This window comes from Bufo bufo, chromosome 8, assembly GCF_905171765.1.
Source record: "Bufo bufo chromosome 8, aBufBuf1.1, whole genome shotgun sequence".
Taxonomy (NCBI): domain Eukaryota; kingdom Metazoa; phylum Chordata; class Amphibia; order Anura; family Bufonidae; genus Bufo; species Bufo bufo.
The window spans coordinates 184,675,260-184,698,213 of NC_053396.1; the positions used below are offsets into that span (position 1 = coordinate 184,675,260).

The 22,954-nt window shown below is 44.4% G+C and overlaps 1 protein-coding gene across 1 annotated transcript in view; it reads right to left on the bottom strand.

Moving 5' to 3' along the window:
• Window positions 1-14,989: 14,989 nt before the first annotated feature.
• LOC120978242 (cytochrome P450 2G1-like) overlaps window positions 14,990-22,954 on the bottom strand; it is a 126,809-nt gene continuing 118,844 nt past the window's right edge. Inside the window, exons 8-9 of the mRNA XM_040406479.1 lie at window positions 20,020-20,161; window positions 14,990-15,941 (exon numbers count right to left, since the gene is read on the bottom strand). Coding sequence (XP_040262413.1) covers window positions 15,757-15,941; window positions 20,020-20,161 — 327 coding nt within the window. The 3' untranslated portion in view covers window positions 14,990-15,756. The remainder of the gene's footprint in view (window positions 15,942-20,019; window positions 20,162-22,954) is intronic.

The window sequence follows — 22,954 nt, forward strand, 5'->3', positions numbered from 1 at the left end:
CCCAAGTCCCTGATGTAGGATTTCTATGGCACAGACCACTATTACAAGTGATTAATGGACGTTGGGAGAGATTGTGCTGCAGCACTAGTCCCAAGATGGCCGCCGCCTATCAGCCCAGTAACATGTGCCACAAAATGGTCTGCACAACCTTTAAAAAAAATAGCCTTGGACTGTGCTGCTAAATCGCTATTGGTCTGAATCCCAGGTGTAGATGTCTGACTTGTTTGGAGCTTTGGAATGCACACTGTGGCAGCTTCTGCTGCAGCACTACAAGTCGCAAAATGGCGGCCGGCGGTCAGCCCAGGTACATGTGGATGGAAAAATCACTCTGGCCACTCTAAAAATAGCCAATCCCTATCAAAAAAGCAGCTCAGCTGCAGTTGTTCAGATGAATCACAGGTGGAGGAGAGAAATTTGCTTCCAGTTATTCAATTATCCCTGCCTATTCTCGCCCTAGCATCAGCTGCGTCTATCCCTGTTCTATTCACATCGGGAGTGAGCACGTCCCGACGTGCGCACAAGCTTATAAAGAGGCTGAGTCACATGCTGCACTTGGCCAATCACAGCCTTGCCAATAGTAGGCATGGCTGCGATGGCATCTTAGGGCAAGTAGTATGATGCATGTTGATTGGCTGCTTTGCAGCCTTTGAAAATGCGCCAAAATACATGCCGAACGACGAACCCGAACCCGAACTTTTACGAAAAAGTTCGGGTTCGGGTCCGTGTCACGAACACCCCAAAATTCGGTACGGACCCGAACTATGCTCGAACTGTTCGCTCAACACTAGTTATAATAATCGAATTTCGATTTCAACTTAGCACTGCTATATTCCATATTAGGCTAGAATTAAATATAGCAGTGCTAAGTTAAAATCAAAATTCGATTATTATAACTTGAAATAATCGAATTGCGATTTTTCACGTAATTCTCAAATCCGACAGTACATTCTAGTATATGGAGACGTTCCCATGGTGATGGGGACGCTCCATGAGCACGGAAGTCGGCAGAAGCGGCAACGGGCACTGACTGGAGCAGCCAGGAAGCCAGGAATCCAAAGGACAGGTAAGAACAACTTTAGGGAAGTGGGAAAGGAAAAAATATAACAATAAAAAAAAAGAATAAAAAAAAAAAAAAAGAATATTCGAAATATCGAATTTATATCACTATATTCGAAATATTCGCAAATTAGCGAAGTGCCGATATTCGCGAAAAAAATTCGATATTCGAATATTCGCGCTCAACACTATTGTCTACTATTGGCATGGCTGTGATTGGCCAGTGCAGCATGTGACCCAGCCTCTATATAAGCTTGGGTCACGTTGCGCTGCACGTCACTCTGCTGATTGAAGCATAGGAAGAGGTTGCAGCTGCGACGTTAGGGCGAGATTAGGCAGTGATTAACTCCTCCAAAAGACTTCATTCTGTGATCGATCTGCAGCTGTGGATCATTGAAGTGCTAGTATTGACTTGCTCACTTTTTTGAGGCTGCCCAGAGGGTTTTTAGATCACTTTTTTTCTGGGGTGATCGGCGGCCATTTTGTGACTTGTGGTGCGCCAGCACAAGCTATCACCAAGTGTATTTAACCATCAATAGTGTGGTTATTTTGTGCTATATCCTACATCAGCTGCAGGCTGAGCCTGTGTCACCGAAGTGCATTTAACCATCAACAGTCTGTTTATTTTTCGGCCATATACTACATCAGCTGCAGGCTGAGCCTGTGTCACCGAAGTGCATTTAACCATCAACAGTCTGATTATTTTTTGGCCATATATAACATCTGGTGCAGGCTGAGCCTGTGTCACCCAAGTGCATTTAACCATCAACAGTGTGATTATTTTTTGGCCATATACTACATCAGGGGCAAGTTGAGCCTGTCACCCAGCGCCTAAAAAATAGACCTGACATTTCTATTCAACCAAATCTGCACAGTTTTAGCTGGTCAAGTTATTTGTAGTGACCGTAAAAGCACACTTTTTGTTCTGGGTTGAAAAACTATTCCCAAATTTGCCATTCTCAAAATAACTAGTTTCTGGTATATGAGGCCTACTTGAAATCTATCCTAAAAAGGATATCTTACATTGAAGGTACTGATAGTGTCATTCAGAAAAACCTAAGACACACGCTACCGTGCAGATAGAAGTCTGATTCTGAGATTAAACCTTAACCTGTCACACAGTGCAAAAAAAAAAACAGGTCTCACATTTCTATTCAAGCAAATCTGTACTGTTTTAGCTGGTCAAGTTATTTGTAGTGACCGCAAAAGCACATTTTTTTTTCTGGTTTGAAAAACTATTCCCAAATTTGCCATTCTCAAAATAACTAGTTTCTGGTATTTGAGGTCTACTTGAAATCTATCCCAAAAAGGATATCTTACATTAAAGGTACTGATAGTGTCATTCAGAAAAACCTAAGACACACGCTACCGTGCAGATAGAAGTCTGATTCTGAGATTAAACCTTAACCTGTCACACAGTGCAAAAAAAAACAGGTCTCACATTTCTATTCAAGCAAATCTGTACTGTTTTAGCTGGTCAAGTTATTTGTAGTGACCGTAAAAGCACACTTTTTTTTCTGGGTTGAAAAACTATTCCCAAATTTGCCATTCTCAAAATAACTAGTTTCTGGCATTTGAGGCCTACTTGAAATCTATCCCAAAAAGGATATCTTACACTGAAGGTACTGATAGTGTCATTCAGAAAAACCTAAGACACACGCTACCGTGCAGATAGAAGTCTGATTCTGAGATTAAACCTTAACCTGTCACACAGTGCAAAAAAAAACAGGTCTCACATTTCTATTCAAGCAAATCTGTACTGTTTTAGCTGGTCAAGTTATTTGTAGCGACCGTAAAAGCACACTTTTTTTTCAGGGTTGAAAAACTATTCCCAAATTTGCCATTCTCAAAATAACTAGTTTCTGGTATTTGAGGCCTACTTGAAATCTATCCCAAAAAGGATATCTTACATTAAAGGTACTGATAGTGTCATTCAGAAAAACCTAAGACACACGCTACCGTGCAGATAGAAGTCTGATTCTGAGATTAAACCTTAACCTGTCACACAGTGCAAAAAAAAACAGGTCTCACATTTCTATTCAAGCAAATCTGTACTGTTTTAGCTGGTCAAGCTATTTGTAGCGACCGTAAAAGCACACTTTTTTTTCTGGGTTGAAAAACTATTCCCAAATTTGCCATTCTCAAAATAACTAGTTTCTGGTATTTGAGGCCTACTTGAAATCTATCCCAAAAAGGATATATTACATTGAAGGTACTGATAGTGTCATTCAGAAAAACCTAAGACACACGCTACCGTGCAGATAGAAGTCTTATTCTGAGATTAAACCTTAACCTGTCACACAGTGCAAAAAAAAACAGGTCTCACATTTCTATTCAAGCAAATCTGTACTGTTTTAGCTGGTCAAGTTATTTGTAGTGACCGTAAAAGCACACTTTTTTTTCTGGGTTGAAAAACTATTCCCAAATTTGCCATTCTCAAAATTGTGGTGAACGGGAACAATGAGGAAAACATCTAATAAGGGACGCGGACGCGGACGTGGACATGGTCGTGGTGGTGTTAATGGACCCTCTGGTGCTGGGAGAGGACGTGGCCGTTCTGCCACAGCCACACGTCCTAGTGTACCAACTACCTCAGGCCCCAGTAGCCGCCAGAATTTACAGGGATATTTGGTGGGGCCCAATGCCGTTCTAAGGATGGTAAGGCCTGAGCAGGTACAGGCATTAGTCAATTGGGTGGCCGACAGTGCATCCAGCACGTTCACATTATCTCCCACCCAGTCTTCTGCAGAAAGCGCACAGATGACGCATGAAAACCAAGCCCATCAGTCTGTCACATCACCCCTATGCATATCAGGGAAACTGTCTGAGCCTCAAGTTATGCAGCAGTCTCTTATGCTGTTTGAAGACTCTGCTGCCAGGGTTTCCCAAGGGCATCCACCTAGCTCTTCACCAGGGGTGGAAGAGATAGCATGCACTAAAGCACAACCACTTATGTTTCCTGATGATGAGGACATGGGAATACCACCTCAGCACGTCTCTGATGATGACGAAACACAGGTGCCAACTGCTGCTTCTTTCTGCAGTGTGCAGACTGAACAGGAGGTCAGGGGTCAAGACTGGGTGGAAGACGATGCAGGGGACGATGAGGTCCTAGACCCCACATGGAATGAAGGTCGTGCCACTGACTTTCAGAGTTCGGAGGAAGAGGCAGTGGTGAGACCGAGCCAACAGCGTAGCAAAAGAGGGAGCAGTGGGCAAAATCAGGTCACCCGCCGCCAAGAGACTCCGCCTGCTACTGGCCGCCGCCATCTGGGACCGAGCACCCCAAAGGCAGCTTCAAGGAGTTCCCTGGCATGGCACTTCTTCAAACAATGTGCTGACGACAAAACCTGAGTGGTTTGCACGCTGTGCCATCAGAGCCTGAAGCGAGGCATTAACGTTCTGAACCTTAGCACAACCTGCATGACCAGGCACCTGCATGCAAAGCATGAACTGCAGTGGAGTAAACACCTTAAAAACAAGGAAGTCACTCAGGCTCCCCCTGCTGCCTCTTCTGCTGCTGCCGCCTCGGCCTCTTCTGCTACTGCCGCCGCCTCGGCCTCTTCTGCTGCTGCTGCCGCCACCTCGGCCTCTTCCTCTGCCTCTGGAGGAACGTTGGCACCTGCCGCCCAGCAAACATGGGATGTACCACCAACACCACCACCTGCGTCACCAAGCATCTCAACATGTCACACGGCAGCGTTCAGCTCTCCATCTCACAAACATTTGAGAGAAAGCGTAAATTCCCACCTAGCCACCCTCGATCCCTGGCCCTGAATGCCAGCATTTCTAAACTACTGGCCTATGAAATGCTGTCATTTAGGCTGGTGGACACACACAGCTTCAAACAGCTCATGTCACTTGCTGTCCCACAGTATGTTGTTCCCAGCCGCCACTACTTCTCCAAGAGAGCCGTGCCTTCCCTGCACAAACAAGTGTCCGATAAAATCAAGTGTGCACTGCGCAACCAGTAACCAGTGGACCAGTAAGCACGGCCAGGGACGCTATATCTCCCTAACTGCACACTGGGTAAATGTAGTGGCGGCTGGGCCCCAGGCGGAGAGCTGTTTGGCGCACGTCCTTCTGCCGCCAAGGATCGCAGGGCAACATTCTTTGCCTCCTGTCTCCTCCTCCTCCTACTCAGCTTCCTCCTCCTCTTCTTCCACCTGCTCATCCAGTCAGCCACACACCTTCACCACCAATTTCAGCACAGCCCGGGGTAAACGTCAGCAGGCCATTCTGAAACTCATATGTTTGGGGGACAGGCCCCACACCGCACAGGAGTTGTGGCGGGGTATAGAACAACAGACCGATGAGTGGTTGCTGCCGGTGAGCCTCAAGCCCGGCCTGGTGGTGTGCGATAATGGGCGAAATCTCGTTGCAGCTCTGGGACTAGCCGGTTTGACGAACATCCCTTGCCTGGCGCATGTGCTGAATTTGGTGGTGCAGAAGTTCATTCGCAACTACCCCGACATGTCAGAGCTGCTGCATAAAGTGCGGTCCGTCTGTTCGCGCTTCCGGCGTTCACACCCTGCCGCTGCTCGCCTGTCTGCGCTACAGCATAACTTCCGCCTTCCCGCTCACCGCCTCATATGCGACGTACCCACCAGGTGGAACTCCACCTTGCATATGCTGGACAGACTGTGCGAGCAGCAGCAGGCCATAGTGGAGTTTCAGCTGCAGCACGCACGGGTCAGTCGCACTGTGGATCAGACACACTTCACCACCAATGACTGGGCCTCCATGCGAGACCTGTGTGCCCTGTTGCGCTGTTTCGAGTACTCCACCAACATGGCCAGTGGCGATGACGCCGTTATCAGCGTTACAATACCACTTCTATGTCTTCTTGAGAAAACACTTAGGGTGATGATGGAAGAGGAGGTGGCCCAGGAGGAAGAGGAGGAAGAGGGGTCATTTTTAGCACTTTCAGGCCAGTCTCTTCGAAGTGACTCAGAGGGAGGTTTTTTGCAACACCAGAGGCCAGGTACAAATGTGGCCAGACAGGGCCCACTACTGGAGGACGAGGAGGACGAGGATGAGGAGGAGGTGGAGAAGGATAAGGATGAAGCATGTTCACAGCGGGGTGGCACCCAAAGCAGCTCGGGCCCATCACTGGTGCGTGGCTGGGGGGAAACACAGGACGATGACGATACGCCTCCCACAGAGGACAGCTTGTCCTTAACTCTGGGCAGCCTGGCACACATGAGCGACTACATGCTGCAGTGCCTGCGCAACGACAGCAGAGTTGTCCACATTTTAACGTGTGCGGACTACTGGGTTGCCACCCTGCTGGATCCCCGGTACAAAGACAATGTGCCCACCTTACTTCCAACACTGGAGCGTGATAGGAAGATGCGCGAGTACAAGCGCACGTTGGTAGACGCGCTACTGAGAGCATTCCCAAATGTCACAGGGGAACCAGTGGAAGCCCAAGGTGTAGGCAGAGGAGGAGCAAGAGGTCGCCAATGCAGCTGTGTCACGCCCAGCTCCTCTGAGGGCAGGGTTAGCATGACAGAGATGTGGAAAAGTTTTGTCAACACGCCACAGCTAAGTGCACCACCACCTGATACAGAACGTGTTAGCAGGAGGCAACATTTCACTAACATGGTGGAACAGTACCTGTGCACACCCCTCCACGTACTGACTGATGGTTCGGCCCCATTCAACTTCTGGGTCTCCCAATTGTCCACGTGGCCAGAGCTAGCCTTTTATGCCTTGGAGGTGCTGGCCTGCCCGGCGGCCAGCGTTTTGTCTGAACGTGTATTCAGCACGGCAGGGGGCGTCATTACAGACAAACGCAGCCGCCTGTCTACAGCCAATGTGGACAAGCTGACGTTCATAAAAATGAACCAGGCATGGATCCCACAGGACCTGTCCATCCCTTGTGCAGATTAGATATTAACTACCTCCCCTTAACAATATATTATTCTACTCCAGGGCACTTCCTCATTCAATACTATTTTTAATTTCATTTTACCATTATATTGAGGGGCAACCCAAAGTTGAATGAACCTCTCCTCTGTCTGGGTGCCGGGGCCTAAATGTGTGACAGTGGCCTGTTCCAGTGGTGGGTGACGTGAAGCCTGATTCTCTGCTATGACATGAAGACTTATTCTGTGCTGACATAAGGCCAGATTCTCTGTTACGGGACCTCTCTCCTCTGCCTGGGTGCCTGGGCCTAATTGTGTCACAGTGGCCTGTTCCAGTGGTGGGTGACGTGATGCCTGATTCTCTGCTATGACATGAAGATTTATTCTGTGCTGACATGAAGCCAGATTCTCTGTTACGCGACCTCTCTCCTCTGCCTGGGTGCCTGGGCCTAAATATGTGACAGTGGCCTGTTCCAGTGGTGGGTGACGTGAAGCCTGATTCTCTGCTATGACATGAAGACTGATTCTGCGCTGACATAAGGCCAGATTCTCTGTTACGGGACCTCTCTCCTCTGCCTGGGTGCCTGGGCCTAAATGTGTGACAGTGGCCTGTTCCAGTGGTGGGTGACGTGAAGCCTGATTCTCTGCTATGACATGAAGACTGATTCTGCGCTGACATAAGGCCAGATTCTCTGTTACGGGACCGCTCTCATCTGTCTGGGTGCCGGGGCCTAAATGTGTGACAGTGGCCTGTTCCAGTGGTGGGTGACGTGAAGCCTGATTCTCTGCTATGACATGAAGACTGATTCTGCGCTGACATATGGCCAGATTCTCTGTTACGGGACCTCTCTCCTCTGCCTGGGTGCCTGGGCCTAAATGTGTGACAGTGGCCTGTTCCAGTGGTGGGTGACGTGATGCCTGATTCTCTGCTATGACATAAAGACAGATTCTGTGCTGACATAAGGCCAGATTCTCTGTTACAGGACCTCTCTCCTCTGTCTGGGTGCCGGGGCCTAAATGTGTGACAGTGGCCTGTTCCACTGGTGGGTGACGTGATGCCTGATTCTCTGCTATGACATGAAGACAGATTCTGTGCTGACATAAGGCCAGATTCTCTGTTACAGGACCTCTCTCCTCTGTCTGGGTGCCGGGGCCTAAATGTGTGACAGTGGCCTGTTCCAGTGGTGGGTGACGTGAAGCCTGATTCTCTGCTATGACATGAAGACAGATTCTGCGCTGACATAAGGCCAGATTCTCTGTTACGGGACCTCTCTCCTCTGTCTGGGTGCCGGGGCCTAAATGTGTGACAGTGGCCTGTTCCAGTGGTGGGTGACGTGAAGCCTGATTCTCTGCTATGACATGAAGACTGATTCTGTGCTGACATGAAGCCAGATTCTCTGCTATGGCATGAAGAGACTGATTCTGTGCTGACATGACGCCAGATTCTGTGCTGACATAAGGCCAGATTCTCTGTTACAGGACCTCTCTCCTCTGTCTGGGTGCCGGGGCCTAAATGTGTGACAGTGGCCTGTTCCAGTGGTGGGTGACGTGATGCCTGATTCTCTGCTATGACATGAAGACAGATTCTATGCTGACATAAGGCCAGATTCTCTGTTACAGGACCTCTCTCCTCTGTCTGGGTGCCGGGGCCTAAATGTGTGACAGTGGCCTGTTCCAGTGGTGGGTGACGTGAAGCCTGATTCTCTGCTATGACATGAAGACAGATTCTGCGCTGACATAAGGCCAGATTCTCTGTTACGGGACCGCTCTCCTCTGTCTGGGTGCCGGGGCCTAAATGTGTGACAGTGGCCTGTTCCAGTGGTGGGTGACGTGAAGCCTGATTCTCTGCTATGACATGAAGACTGATTCTGTGCTGACATGAAGCCAGATTCTCTGCTATGGCATGAAGAGACTGATTCTGTGGTGACATGAAGCCAGATTCTTTGCTATGGCATGAAGACAGATTCTGTGCTGACATAAGGCCAGATTCTCTGTTACAGGACCTCTCTCCTCTGTCTGGGTGCCGGGGCCTAAATGTGTGACAGTGGCCTGTTCCAGTGGTGGGTGACGTGAAGCCTGATTCTCTGCTATGACATGAAGACAGATTCTGCGCTGACATAAGGCCAGATTCTCTGTTACGGGACCGCTCTCCTCTGTCTGGGTGCCGGGGCCTAAATGTGTGACAGTAGCCTGTTCCAGTGGTGGGTGACGTGAAGCCTGATTCTCTGCTATGACATGAATCCTGATTCTGTGCTGACATGAAGCCAGATTCTCTGCTATGGCATGAAGAGACTGATTCTGTGCTGACATGAAGCCAGATTCTTTGCTATGGCATGAAGAGACTGATTCTCTGCTGACGTGAAGCCAGATTCTCTGCTATGGGACCTCTGTCCAATTGATATTGGGTCATTTTTATTTTTTTAATTTTTATTTTAATTCATTTCCCTATCCACATTTGTTTGCAGGGGATTTACCTACATGTTGCTGCCTTTTGCAGCCCTCTAGCTCTTTCCTGGGCTGTTTTACAGCCTTTTTAGTGCCCAAAAGTTCGGGTCCCCATTGACTTCAATGGGGTTCGGGTTCGGGACGAAGTTCGGGTCGGGTTCGGATCCCGAACCCGAACATTTCCGTGAAGTTCGGCCGAACTTCTCGAACCCGAACATCCAGGTGTTCGCTCAACTCTATACATGACATATTAGTGTAGTGTAGAGGAAAGAATTGAGCAGACAGAGGAACAGAAAGGGTTAACTACCACTGAGAGGAACAGGGAGAGTCCACTACAGCTGCAGATCCAGCCAAGTATTCAAGTTCTAATGAACAAAAGAATGTCAAGAGATCAAATAGCAGAAGAACCTCAGAGGGGTTGAAAAACTATAAATATGAAAAAAAAAACTCAATAACTCGTCCGACTCCTCACCTTATGCTTCAGTGATCCCACTAGAACCAGTTTGAGGAGCTTTAGGGACATTGATTTGAGTGTTCTATGTTCTTCTCAAATTCTGCTGCTATCTTAGAGTTGCTTCATTTCAATTCTGTTGATAAAAACGTTACCTCACCTCAAATAACCCACAACTGAGGACCAGAGTCTAGTGAACTGTTTAGAGCTTTCACTTGGAATACCACTCTCATCCAGTCGACAGTGAGTTGTATTGAAGTAGTGTGAGCAGAGCCACGTTGTGCAGCAAATAAACACAAAAAGGGGCAGATGGTATTCACTTAAGGACTAATGTATCAAGTGCCTTGCAAAAGAAAAGTTGAATAATTTTGCCTGTTTTGTCAGTGGAGCAGGACGTATTCTGCCATTTTAAGGTGGTTTGTACTTACTAGGGGGAAGGCACATGTTTTGTGCACAGAGCTATATTTTTAGTCAGTTTTATCATTACGACTTTTTGCAAAAAGTGGAACATTACTCACAAATAACAAATTAGCTAAAATGCATTTTGATCTGATTTGTCTGAATCGGCTAAGAAATTCAATTTGGGTATGAATTTATTCTACCTGAAGAAAGTGTTTATATATTACCCCCTCAGACAGGCTTTCTAGCCCTGCACCATATTGATCACAGGGGCTCTGTCTGTATAATAAATGTGATGCAGGGAAAGACACTGTTGTCTAACCCTATGCCTACTATTGCTTGGCTTACTTAGAGACATATCATCATGGAATTATGATCTTTTACTATAATGGCTATTGCTGCAACTACTTCACTGTGTATTCCCTTCAGTAACATGGCTTCTTGTCTCTAGGTGACATATAGTATAGCTTGTCTTTAGGGGTTGTACAGTATAACATCTAGCTGCCTGTTTGTGTTTAAGGCTTCATGCACACGACCATATCCATTTTGTATCCAGATACCATGGATACAAAAAAATATGGATACTGAGCGTGTGCATGCCACATTTTTCTAATAGAACTGGCTATGCTTGTCTATAAATTGTTGAACAGGGATACGGACAGCGCGTAGATGACATCCGTGTGCTGCCTGCATTTTTTTGTAAACGCATATAAATTAATGGATCCATGTGTTGTCCACAAAAAAGGGTCTTGTCCATGAGACCTAAGTGGGGGAGGCACATCCACCTAACAAAAAGAGATGCCTCCGAAGAAGTAGTTGGAACTGTCACTACCACTTCATGGGACTGGCGGTCTAATTAATTGCTTCGGTCCACTCCAGCTCAGAAGCAGGATATATTGATGTAAGTGTCTTTAAGTTGTGTTCCTTTTATAATCATATGTGTTATTATATTGCATCACTTTTTCTTGTGTTGCAGCCCTTGTACACAAAGGGGCTGGCAAGCCATTGATCCGGTTGTATTGTTGCCACTCTGTTGGTTGATGGCAACAGAAACAATAGTTCTTATTTGTAATTCTCTGTCATACTGCAGCAAAGATATCCCAACGTACATCCCAATTTAACCTTTAGCTTCTATGTTGAAACAACAGTGTGTATTATACATTTTTCATCCACACATCACTAAAGTTGAGCGAACCCGTACTGCAAAGTTCGGGACCCAAACCCAGACTTTTTTACTGAAGTTCAGGTTCGGTGTTTGGATGATTTTATTTTTTTCCATTATAACATGGTTATAACAGAAAATAATAGCATTCTTAAAACAGAATGCTAAATAAAATGTCTATTGAGGGGTTAAAAAAAAACACAACTCACCTCATCCACTTGATTACGCAGCCGGTATCTTCTTTTCTTCAGGACATGCAAAATGACGTGCGGTGACGTCACCGCACTCACCACGTGGTGAGCGCAGTGACGTCACCGCAGGTCCTGCTGAATGAAGATAGAAGGTCCTCAACAGACTTTTTATTTAGCATTCTGTTTTAAGAATGCTATTATTTTCTGTTATAACATGGTGAAGTTAGGGTCCCCATTGACTTAAATGGGGTCCGGGTTCGGGGTGAAGTTCGGGTCAAGTTCGGGTCCCCCGAACTTTGACCTGAAGTTCGACCGAACCCGGCGAACCCGAACTTCCACGGGTTCGCTCAACCCTACACATCACTCTTTTAATCCAGATGCCGTGGCTCCTTATGTCTCAATGGTTGAATTGCTGGGCTTGTCGTGGGCTAAGAAGATAGCTTTGATAGCATGGGATTCACGTCCCCACCTATCCCTTGGATGGACTTATGTCTTTTTTCAACCATATTAACTATGTAACTATGTAACTGTCTGTAGTTGCTGTCAGTTTCTCTTAGGGACCCACTAGGTTCTCAGGTTTAATCATTCTTACAGGGACTTGCTAACAACTACTTGGCTACAGGGGTTATCCGAGTTAAAACTTTTACTCACCGGTGATCCTAACTTGGTAAAATAACAACTTGCCATAACTTGTGAAAAGAACCCCGGTTTACCAATATTTTGCAGGTCATGTGGCCAGCAAGTGAGACCAATGAAGCTGGGAGCAGGGACAGGACTCAGTAATAAGTACATTACAAGCTGTGTGGATCATGCCATGCATGTATGGAGATGCGGTTTCAGCAGGAATTTTGCCTAAAGAAAAAGGTCCAAAATAATAGGCAAGCCATGTCTACAAAAGGTGCCTGACAGGATCATGGATAAAAGTATTTATGTATGTCTTAGTATATATTCCCTGTAGACAAGGCTATTTGCGGTTTTATTTTTTGATATCCTAATTACCTGAGTATTAAACTCCTTGTTATCTGCTGGTAGAGTTGAGCAATTCAATTTGTCTGATTTAACAATTTGTAGATTTGTCTACAAGGGGAGTTCCAAACTAGGGTAATATGGTATATGAGGTTGTTTTAGTGAGAAAAAAAACTTTAATATTCATTTATGATGATTACTGTACTGCTGTACAGCACTTCTTGAGCTGGAATCCAACCTAGGGGCATTTGCCAGCATATTTGCATAATGAATCAAAGTTCTATGTAATAATAAAGCAAAGTGTCCATAAAGTTACGGGTTTATACGTATTTAAAAAGGTTTTCTTGGCTACCAATATCAATGATCTGTGCAGAGCATAAATTATCAATATCAGATCCATGGGGATTCAACACCTGGCACCTCCACTAAACAGCTGTTTATGGCAGTCATGCTGCTGAAACTTGAAAATGGAGGAGAAGCAAACAGCTTTCTTCTCTTTGTAGTGGGTGTGCAGGAACCTGGCACAGCCACTAAATTGTGCTCCATGTTAATTCCAGCATGGCGGCTGCTGCAAACAGCTAATCATGTGATTACCAGGACAACTGTCAGCAGACACTACTGATTGGGTCTAACTATTGCATGTTAATATCTAAATAAGCTGTTTATCTTGTTTAATGTTTTAATATGTTTAATATCTAAATAAACATAATGTTATCCAAAAGTCTTTAATTAAAATTAGATTTTGAAAGCTACTGTATGTACACCTTTGGGGCATTTTTTAATTATTACATGAGTCATTTTCAGCTAAACAAAAAAAATCAGTTCATCTTTATTAAAAATGCTGAGCCTCTTTCTCTGTACAGCCTCAAGATTATCTAGTAGCAAGCTCTGTATGTTTACTGTTTCCTATTAGGCAGCTCAAATGACAGCTCCATATCTCTGATCTCCAAAACACTCCTTATAGCTCAATTCTTATCTTATTCACGCAATTGTAAAACGGTCCGTCACAAGGCCGTTTTTAGAACAAATTAAAGTCAATAGGGCTATTCACATGGCCATATTTCTTAAAGCAACTGCTTCTGCGCATGCAGGTGGATGAGGTTAACCTCTAAAAGGCCAGATGGTCTTTATTGAAATCAATGGGACTGTTTTATCAGCTGTTAGACAAAAGTGCACCTGTTTAATGGCCGTTAAAAATGGGTTAACTAGCGCAAAATGGCCTTTCAGGAGTTAAAAAAAGCTCACCTCATTCACTAGCACGTGCAGAAGCAGTCACTCCTCTCTTGATGCTGAAGGACCTGCCAAAGGACCTGCACTCAAGCGTGATGACGTCACCGTCATATTGGAGAGCGGTTGCCTCAAGTGAATGCGTATCGGGGATATTGGGGGCCACTATGGGGGACATTATATATACTACAGGGATTGGGCTGTTAAACCAGATGCAAAATGGACATCAAACATGGCCAGAAAATAGATGAATAGATGAAAAACTGGTTGTCTGCCGTTTTTCATGGCCATTTTGTTCACTGTTATGTAGCCTAAGTGTTTATGACCTTGTAGTAATTTAAAGATACGGTTTCTAAGATGACCAGCACAAAGTGAAAGCAAAAGTAAAATTCACACAGCTAGACAAACAGCTAACCCTGTGTTAGAGAACAGCTGAAAATTTTGAATAATCACTAATTAAAAAAACATAGCTTTTAAAGGGGTGGTCTCACTACTGTAAATGGCATTTATTATGTAGACAAAGTTAATAAAAGGCACCTATGGCTATGCTTGTCTACTATTGGAAAAAGCACTGGCCTCTTTGGTGGCTGGAACCGTGGGGTCGTGCATAGTCAGAGAAGAGCAGCAGCTCCCATCCACCTCGTATGTGCACTTCAATGGTGGGCATAATCCCTGGAAACTCCATTTTCTGAAGTTTTGCTATGTAATAAAAAACAATGGGGGGCATTTATCATTTGTCGTTGTTTTTGTCAGTTTTATGTCTTGCTTTGCTTTGTGTGCCCGCTTCAAATTTATAAAATAGTGTACCTTAACAATATATTTGGAGTGGATGCAATGTGGTTTACCCCTATATATGTAAAAGTACACCAGGGGGTTGCCTGGCGTAGGTTACAACTTTTGCAAAAGTCGCACTTAGTTAATGAGTCATAATCCAGGTCTTATCTCACTTTTAGCCTTTAAACATAGAGGACTTTGAAAATTAAAATTGACCAAATGGTGCAGAAAATGGCACAGATGCAATAAGATAACAACATTTTATAACCACAAAACTGATATAACTGATTTGATAAATGTCCCCAATATCTGTATTTCAAAAATTAAAGTAAATTGTTAAAACCATTTATAACATACTAAAAGTTCGATTAAAAATATTACTTTTTTTTTTATCACGTGGCATTTGTGTGAAATTGGCAAAAAATAATTGCCTTCTATGTCATGCAGAAAAAGATGAATAACACATTTTATTAGCATAATAAAGAAACAACCATTTAAGCAGCACAAGTGGTGAATCACAATGAAGCATATGTCACCTATCCACTGCACATGTTATAAATGTTTGTTCGTGGGGTTCTAACTGCTGGCACCCCCGACGATCACCAGAACAGTGGTCCCCGGTCCCCTTTTGCCTCAGGGCACATAGCTGTGGCTAGGAGGAATTTAAATAGGGGTGGTTGAGAATATAGCCTGCTGCTCCGTCCAAAGTCTATGGCTGAGGGTGCAGCATAACTGGGGACCAGTGTAGTTCCCAGTGGTTGGACTTCCTCCTAGAATTTTTATGCTATCTAACAGATAGTAACTGCTTCTGGCTGGAATACCCCTTTGTAGTGAAATATGTGTGATATTAAAGGGTTAATGGGTGCCATGTTTCTCAACTGCTGATTTGAAAGGATTTTTTGCACGTTAGTGCAGCCCGCTAGAAATCGCCAATGAACACTTGATAGAGACTAATACAATGATTTTCTTAGCTTTACTTTGAATATGTTGACTTTCTGAATAATCAAGGTCACATGCATTATACATTTGCCCATGTTACATAACACGTGTTACACATAATTAGTTATTGCATAGAATTTCCAGAAGACTTGATTTGTGTCTTTTTTTCTTCTACGACCCGATTTGCAAGACCCAGCCCCCCTGAAAGAAAGGATCACACATCTGAAGCTTATTTGATGCATCTGAAGTAAGACTACATGCCATCCTTATTCAAAATTAAAGCCGCGGGATGAACGACATCCGATAAAATTTGGGAATATTTGAAAAACCAGCCATCAGGGGTTTGATATCATTGTCCGTGAATTCTCTCTCTGGAGTTAACTTGAAGTGCTGTAGGATGTTTGTAAAGAAAAGAAACAGCTCCATCCTGGCCAAACCTTCTCCGGCACATACCCGTTTCCCTAATGTGAGGAAAAGATCATTAACTACAAATTCTGCCTCCATTTTCACCATAACATTGACGTTTAATAGATCGTGCCATGCTTGTCTTACTCAGTACATGACATTTCATGATCCCTCCGTTTCGATAATGATGATCACTTTTATGTACAGTAGTTCCCAGCAATCAACATTGACAAAAGTACATGTGCTATAGTGCTTTTCACACTGTTGCGTGGGCTTGGCTCCTATTAGGGGAGGTGCCTCACCCTTAAAGTGTAATTTTTGTTTCAGTTTATTTTTGATATTGTGTAGGGACACATTTTTCAATGTCCTTTGTGAGGAAATATGTTTCTTTCGACTAGAAAACAGGGTGCAAAGACTGTTCTTAGCAAAGCTGTAACTGAGCATTACTATGGAGAGTCTGTCCTCAGTCTTAAGTTCTACTAAGCGCTGAAGATGCCTGTGTGTAACATACAGGGGCTTCCAGACACCTCTTGTCACTACCTCGGTCCCTGACTATGGATATGTGGTATATCACTGTCCATCACCCTCACTATCTGACTTGTTACACACAGGAATCTTTAGTGCTCAGTAAAACGCTGAAGACTCTCCTTAGTTCCGCTCAGTTACAGCTTTGATAGAAGACTCTTTAAACCAAAACCACAGTTGCTCATTTTAAATTGGTAGAATTCCGCAGTCACTTCAAGGCCACACTAGCGCCAGTCATGTCAGATGTGGGTGCTGAAACTAATGCTTTTTTTATTGGTAGTCTCAAATTGCTTTTGATTACACATGAATATTGTGTAGTAAAACACACTGAACAGTACAAGCAATCCAATAGAGCCTCCAGTGTGGTCTACAGCTTGCTAGGCTAGTGGTCAGCTAGGCAGCAGTAATCTATGCATTATACAACTAACACAGTGCCTTACTTCACACTTTTAGCCTACATGCACACGACCGTGCCATTTTTTGCGTTCCGCAAACCGCGGATCCGCAAAAAACAGAAGCCGCCGCTGTGCCTTCCGCAATTTGCGGAACGGAACGGGCGGCCATTGATATAACTGCCTATTCTTGTCCGTTTTGCGGACAAGAATAGGACATGTTAAAAAAAATTTGCGGGGCCGCGGAACGGAGCAACGGATGCGGACAGCACACGGAGTGCTGTCCGCAACTTTTGCGGCCCCATTGAAGTGAATGGGTCCGCATCCGAGCCGCCAAAAAGGCGGCTCGGATGCGGACCCAAACAACGGCAGTGTGCATGAGGCCTTAGGGTGTAGTCTAATTTCCTAAAGCAGTTTTTTAACCAAAATCAGGAGTGAGTCTAAAAAAGCGTAGACGTCATGTCTGTCCTTTACACTTGTTCTTTTGTGATCCACTCTTGATTTTTATTTCCAAAACTACATGCAGAAACCTGACCGTTTGGCCGTACCCTTAGGTTTACTCAAGGACACATTTAAACTGTCCCTCTAACACAGGGCACGCTGATTTAGTAAGGGTGTAGCACCAGTACATGCATATAACTGATTTTATGACACAAACGTTCCTTACTATCCTAACAGATAGCCTATGTACTTTCACTAGCCGGGTGGGGATGTGATAGCAGTGAGTGGGCACACAGGTGCCCATGTACAGTATGTGGCTTAAAGGCTACAACTTTCAGGGCAATTTTTTGACTGAATTTTACTCATTGTGGGCTAAAAAAAACTTTTTTTCAATTGATATTATTATTATTATTATTATTATTATTATTATTATTATTTATTAAAGTGCCATTCAGTGGGGTATAGAGTTCCAGTGTAAGGGGGAAACACGGGAGAAATCTTGGAGGCGATTTTGGGAAGAGGTGATATGAGGAGAAGAAAGAAGGAGGTCTTGTGAGGATCGGAGATTACATGTGGGGATGTATTGGGAAAGTATCTCAGAGATGTATGAAGAGGACAGGTTGTGGACAGCCTTATATGTATTTGTTTGTATTTTAACCTGAATTCGCAGGGCAATGGGAAGCCAGGAAAGGGATTGGCAGAGAGGAGAGGCGGAAGAGTAACAGGGTGGAAGGCAGAATATTAGGGCAGCAGAGATGAGGATAGATTGGAGGGGTGCGAGGGTGCTAGATGGAAGGCCACATCAGAGGGTGTTAGAGAGGGAGATAATGAGGGCATGTACAAGCTTTTTTGTGGATTCCTGATTGAGGAATGCATAGATGCAAGAGATATTTTTGAGTTGAAGGCGGCAGGTGGTGGAAAGGGCATGAATGTGCGGTTTGAAGGACAGGGCATAATCCAAGGTTACTCAAAGGCAGCAGACTTGGTTGACCGTGGAGAGTGTGCAGCCATTGATCATGATAGATAGGTCTGTTTGGGGTTTTGAGTAAGATGGGTGAAAGATAATAAATTTTGTTTTATCCATGTTAAATTTTAGAAAGCGAGAGGAGAAAAAGGAGAAGCTAGAAGATAGACATTGTGGGGTTCTGGATAGTAAGGTGCTGATGTCTGGACCAGAGAGGTAAATTTGTGTGTCATCAGGATAAAAGTGATACTGAAAGCCATGGGACTCTATGAGCTGTCCCAGACCGAAGGTGTAGATTGAGAAGAGCAGGGATCCTAGGACAGAGCCTTGAGGGACACCAACAGAGAAAGGATGATACGAGGAGGTCTGTGAGGTATGATGTGATCCTGGACAGGACCAAGTTCGTGATGCCAAACGATAAAAGAGTTTGTAACAGAAAGGAGTGGTCGACATTGTTAAAGGCAGAGGACTGGTGAGGGAGGAGGAGGACAGAATGTTTGTTTTTTAGCAGGTCAGTTAACAGGGCAGTTACCAGGTCATTAGTGATTTTGGTAAGGGCAGTTTCAGTTGAGTGGTGGGGTCGGAAGCCAGATTCAAGCCAGTCAAAGAGTGAGCAGGAAGAGAGATGAGAGGACAGGTCAAAGTGGACATGTTGGTCAAGTAGCTTTGAGGCATATGAGAGAAATGATATGGGGCTAAAACTAGACAAAGAAGACAGGTGAAGGGAAGGCTTTTTGAGCATGGGTATTAACGCTTGCACACTTGTGCTGCTGGAAGTCTGGCCTGGCCCCATTCAGTTAAATGTGGACGAGCTGGAGATCCAGCCACAGCACGGCAAACATGCTGAGAAGTGGCCGGACAAATACCACAAACCTAATGCTAATGTGAAAGTAGCCTAAGGGTACTTTCACACTAGCATTTTTGTTTGCCGGTATTGAGTTCCGTCACAGGAGCTCAATACTGGAAAAAAACTGATCAGTTTTACCCTAATGCATTCTGAATGGAGAGCATTCCGTTCAGGATGCATTAGGATGCATCAGTTCAGTCCCTCTTACGTTTTTTTTGGACGGAAAAAATACCACAGCATGCTGCAATTTTCCCTCCGGCCAAAAATACTGAACACTTGCCGGAATACCAGATTCGGCATTAATTTACATTGAAGAGTATTGCTGCCGGATCCGGCATTAAGTGTACCTGCAAAACGGATCCGGCTTTCTGGTCTGCGCATGCGCAGACCTTTAAAAAAGCAAAAGAATAATAATAATACTGGATCTGTTTTTCTGGATAACACCGGAGAGACGGATCCGGTATTTCAATGTATTTGTCAGATGGATCCACATCCGGATCCATCTGACAAATGCCATCAGTTTGCGTCCGGATTGCCGCGATGGAACTGCCTGCCGGAATCCTCTGCCGCAAGTGTGAAAGTACCTTAAGCCACATTCTTATTAGTAAGATAAGAATTGAGCTATAATGGGTGTTAGTAAGGTCAGACATAAGGAGATGTCAGCTGAGCCGCCTGATGAGAAACATAAATACAGAGCATGCAAATAGAGAATATCAAGGCTGTACAGAGAAAGTGGCTCAATATTTTTAATAAAGACCAATTGAAAAAAATTATTACTGGTATTCATGCTAATCAAGGCATACTCTTTCACCCTTGATATTATAGCATTTGTGGAGCTTGACTGTCTATTATCCCCTCCTGTGTTTCCCCCCACCATATACAATAGGAAACAGTGAGACACTATAGTGACCATTATTTTAGACATTGAGTTTAGGCTGAACCCATATAAACACTGTTATTATTACCTGCAGAGAATGGCATGAAGGTCTCATTTTTCTTAAAGCATCCCTTGTCATCTAAGAAATGGGTAGGATCAAAATTTTCGGGGCAGATAATTTTTGTAGGGTCTTTAAGAACAGAACACAACAATGGATAGACATCTGTGCCCTAGACACACAAGGGAATGACATTTAGTAAAAAGGTAAAATGTAATGGTAAAATGACTCTACACATGACTCACACACTAAATTTGCAACTTTTTTTTGGCACTATCTAACTAAACTTAGGAGCAAGTGGCGTTTCTAAGCTTTCTGAAAAGGAGGAGTGTCGGGGGTTTGGTGTGGGCACAGTCACTATTATTTGCTCCAATTATTAACTGGTGTGAATTGTGACTGAAATCTACTCCAGCTAAGAGCTGGATTAGATTTTAGTCTAGATGCCAGGACTGTCGAAGAATATGTCTAATTTATGATGAGGTCTGCTCCTTGTAATAAATTATGCGCATCCTCCCAGAAGTGCGGGGATATCAATGATTGGCATAAAATTCTGGTCTTTGATAAATGACCTCCATGATTTATAAACCAGATGAGTGCAGGCATTGCATCCCCCAAAGTGAAGGGACAGAGAGATTATAGCAAATTGTGTGATATTTGAAATGGGAAAAGGGGGCATGTGAGAGGATGAATTTCAAGAAACTGAACAATTCAGTTACAATTTAGCTTTCACTGTCTGGTTTTGATTTGAGGACCCTTATATATTAGCTAGAGAAACAGCTTTTTCTTAAGGACCCAGCACATCAATTCAGTGTTAAATAGACAGTCTATTTCTGGATCTCAGTTGGCACCATGCAATACTTCATTACCCCTGTGGTGGTGCTGCATGGAAATAGAACATTTGGTTTCTCCACAGATCCTAGTTAGGGATGAGCGAACCTGTGGAAGTTCAGGTTTGCCGGGTTCGGCCAAACTTCAGGTCAAAGTTCGGGTTCAGGACCCAAACTTGACCCGAACTTGACCGCGAACCTGGAACCCATTAAAGTCAATGGGGACCCGAACTTCACTTTATTGTTTTCCGTTATAACATGGTTATAATGGAAATTAATAGCATTCTTAAGACAGAATGCTAAATAAAATGTCCATTGAGGGGTTAAAAATAATTTAAAAAACTCACCTCATTCACTTGATTGCGCAGCCGGTATCCTCTTTTTTCTGCAGGACCTGCAAAAGGACCTGCAATGACGTCACCACGCTCATCATGCGATCAAGTAGATGAGATGAGTTTTTTTTATTAGTTTTAACTCCTCAATGGACATTTTATTTAGCATTCTGTATTAAGAATGCCATTATTTTCCATTGTAACCATGTTATAGTTGAACACGAACTTCAGTGAAAAACTCGCAAAGTTAGGAGCGAATCCTAGTTGATTACTGACAGTTGTAGCAGCAGTACAATGTGTGATCAACTTATGACTGGTGAAAGCATTCTAACAAAAAATATATTATTGTCCGAGAGTTTTCTACAAACTCTGTCAATTCACCAGGTTCATGTATATTAGTCACTGGTAGAGATGAGCAAAATTCTTAAAATTAAATGTGAGTCATCTAAGTCTTTATAAGTTTGATCTGAATCGAATGTCCCCTTATTGCCTAGAAAACTCTCTCTTTCTACACTGAGCAAAAATATAAAAGTAACACTTTCAGTTTTGCTCCCATTTTGCATGAGCTGAACTCAAAGATCTGAAACATTTTCTACATACAGAAAAGACCCATTACTCTCAAATATTGTTCACAAATCTGTCTAAATCTATGTTAGTGAGGACTTCTCCTTTGCAGAGATAATCCATCCTACTTCACAGGTGTGGCATATCAAGGTGCTGATTAGACAGCATGAATATTGCACAGGTGTGCCTTAGACTGCCCATAGTAAAAGACCACTCTGAAATGTGCAGTTTGATCACACAACACAATGCCACAGATGTCGCAATGTTTGAGGGAGCGTGCAATTGCCATGCTGACTACCAGAGCTGTTGCCCGTGCAATGAATGTTCATTTCTCTACCATAAGCCGTCTCCAAAGGCGTTTCAGAGAATTTGGCAGTACATCCAACCGGCCTCACAAGTGCAGACCAAGTGTAACCACACCAGCTCAGGACCTCCACATCCAGCATGTTCTTCTCCATGATCATCTGAGGCCAGCTACCAGGACAGCTGCAGCAACAATCGGTTTGCATAACCAAAGAATTTCTGCACAAACTGTCAGAAACCGTCTCAGGGAAGCTCATCTGCATGCTCGTCACCCTCATCGGGGTCTGGACCTGACTGCATCATAACCGACTTGAGTAGGCAAGTGCTCATATTCAATGGTGTCTGGCACGTTGGAGACGAGTTCTGTTCACGGATGTGTCCCGGTTTACACTGCTCAGGGCAGATGGCAGACAGCGTGTGTGGCATCGCGTGGGTGAGTGGTATGCTGACGTCAATTTTGTAGATCGATTGGCCCATGGTGGTGGTGGCGTTATGGTATGGGCAGGTGTATGTCATGGACAATGAACACAGGTGCATTTTATTGATGGCATTTTAAATGCACAGAGATACCGTGACGAGATCCTGAGGCGCATTGTTGTGCCATTCATACAAGACCATCACCTCATGTTGCAGCATGATAATGCACGGCCCCATATTGCAAGGATCTGTACACAATTCCTGGAAGCTGAAAACATCCCAGTTCTTGCATGGCCAGCATACTCACCGGACATGTCACCCATTGAGCATGTTTGGGATGCTATGGATCAGCTGTCTGCCTTCTGGCCTGAACAGTGAAAACCGGGACTCATCCATGAACAGAACACCTCTCCAATGTGCCAGACGCCATTGAATGTGAGCATTTGCCCACTCAAGTTGGTTACGACGACGAACTGCAGTGAGGACCAGACCCCGATGAGGATGACAAGCATGCAGGTGAGC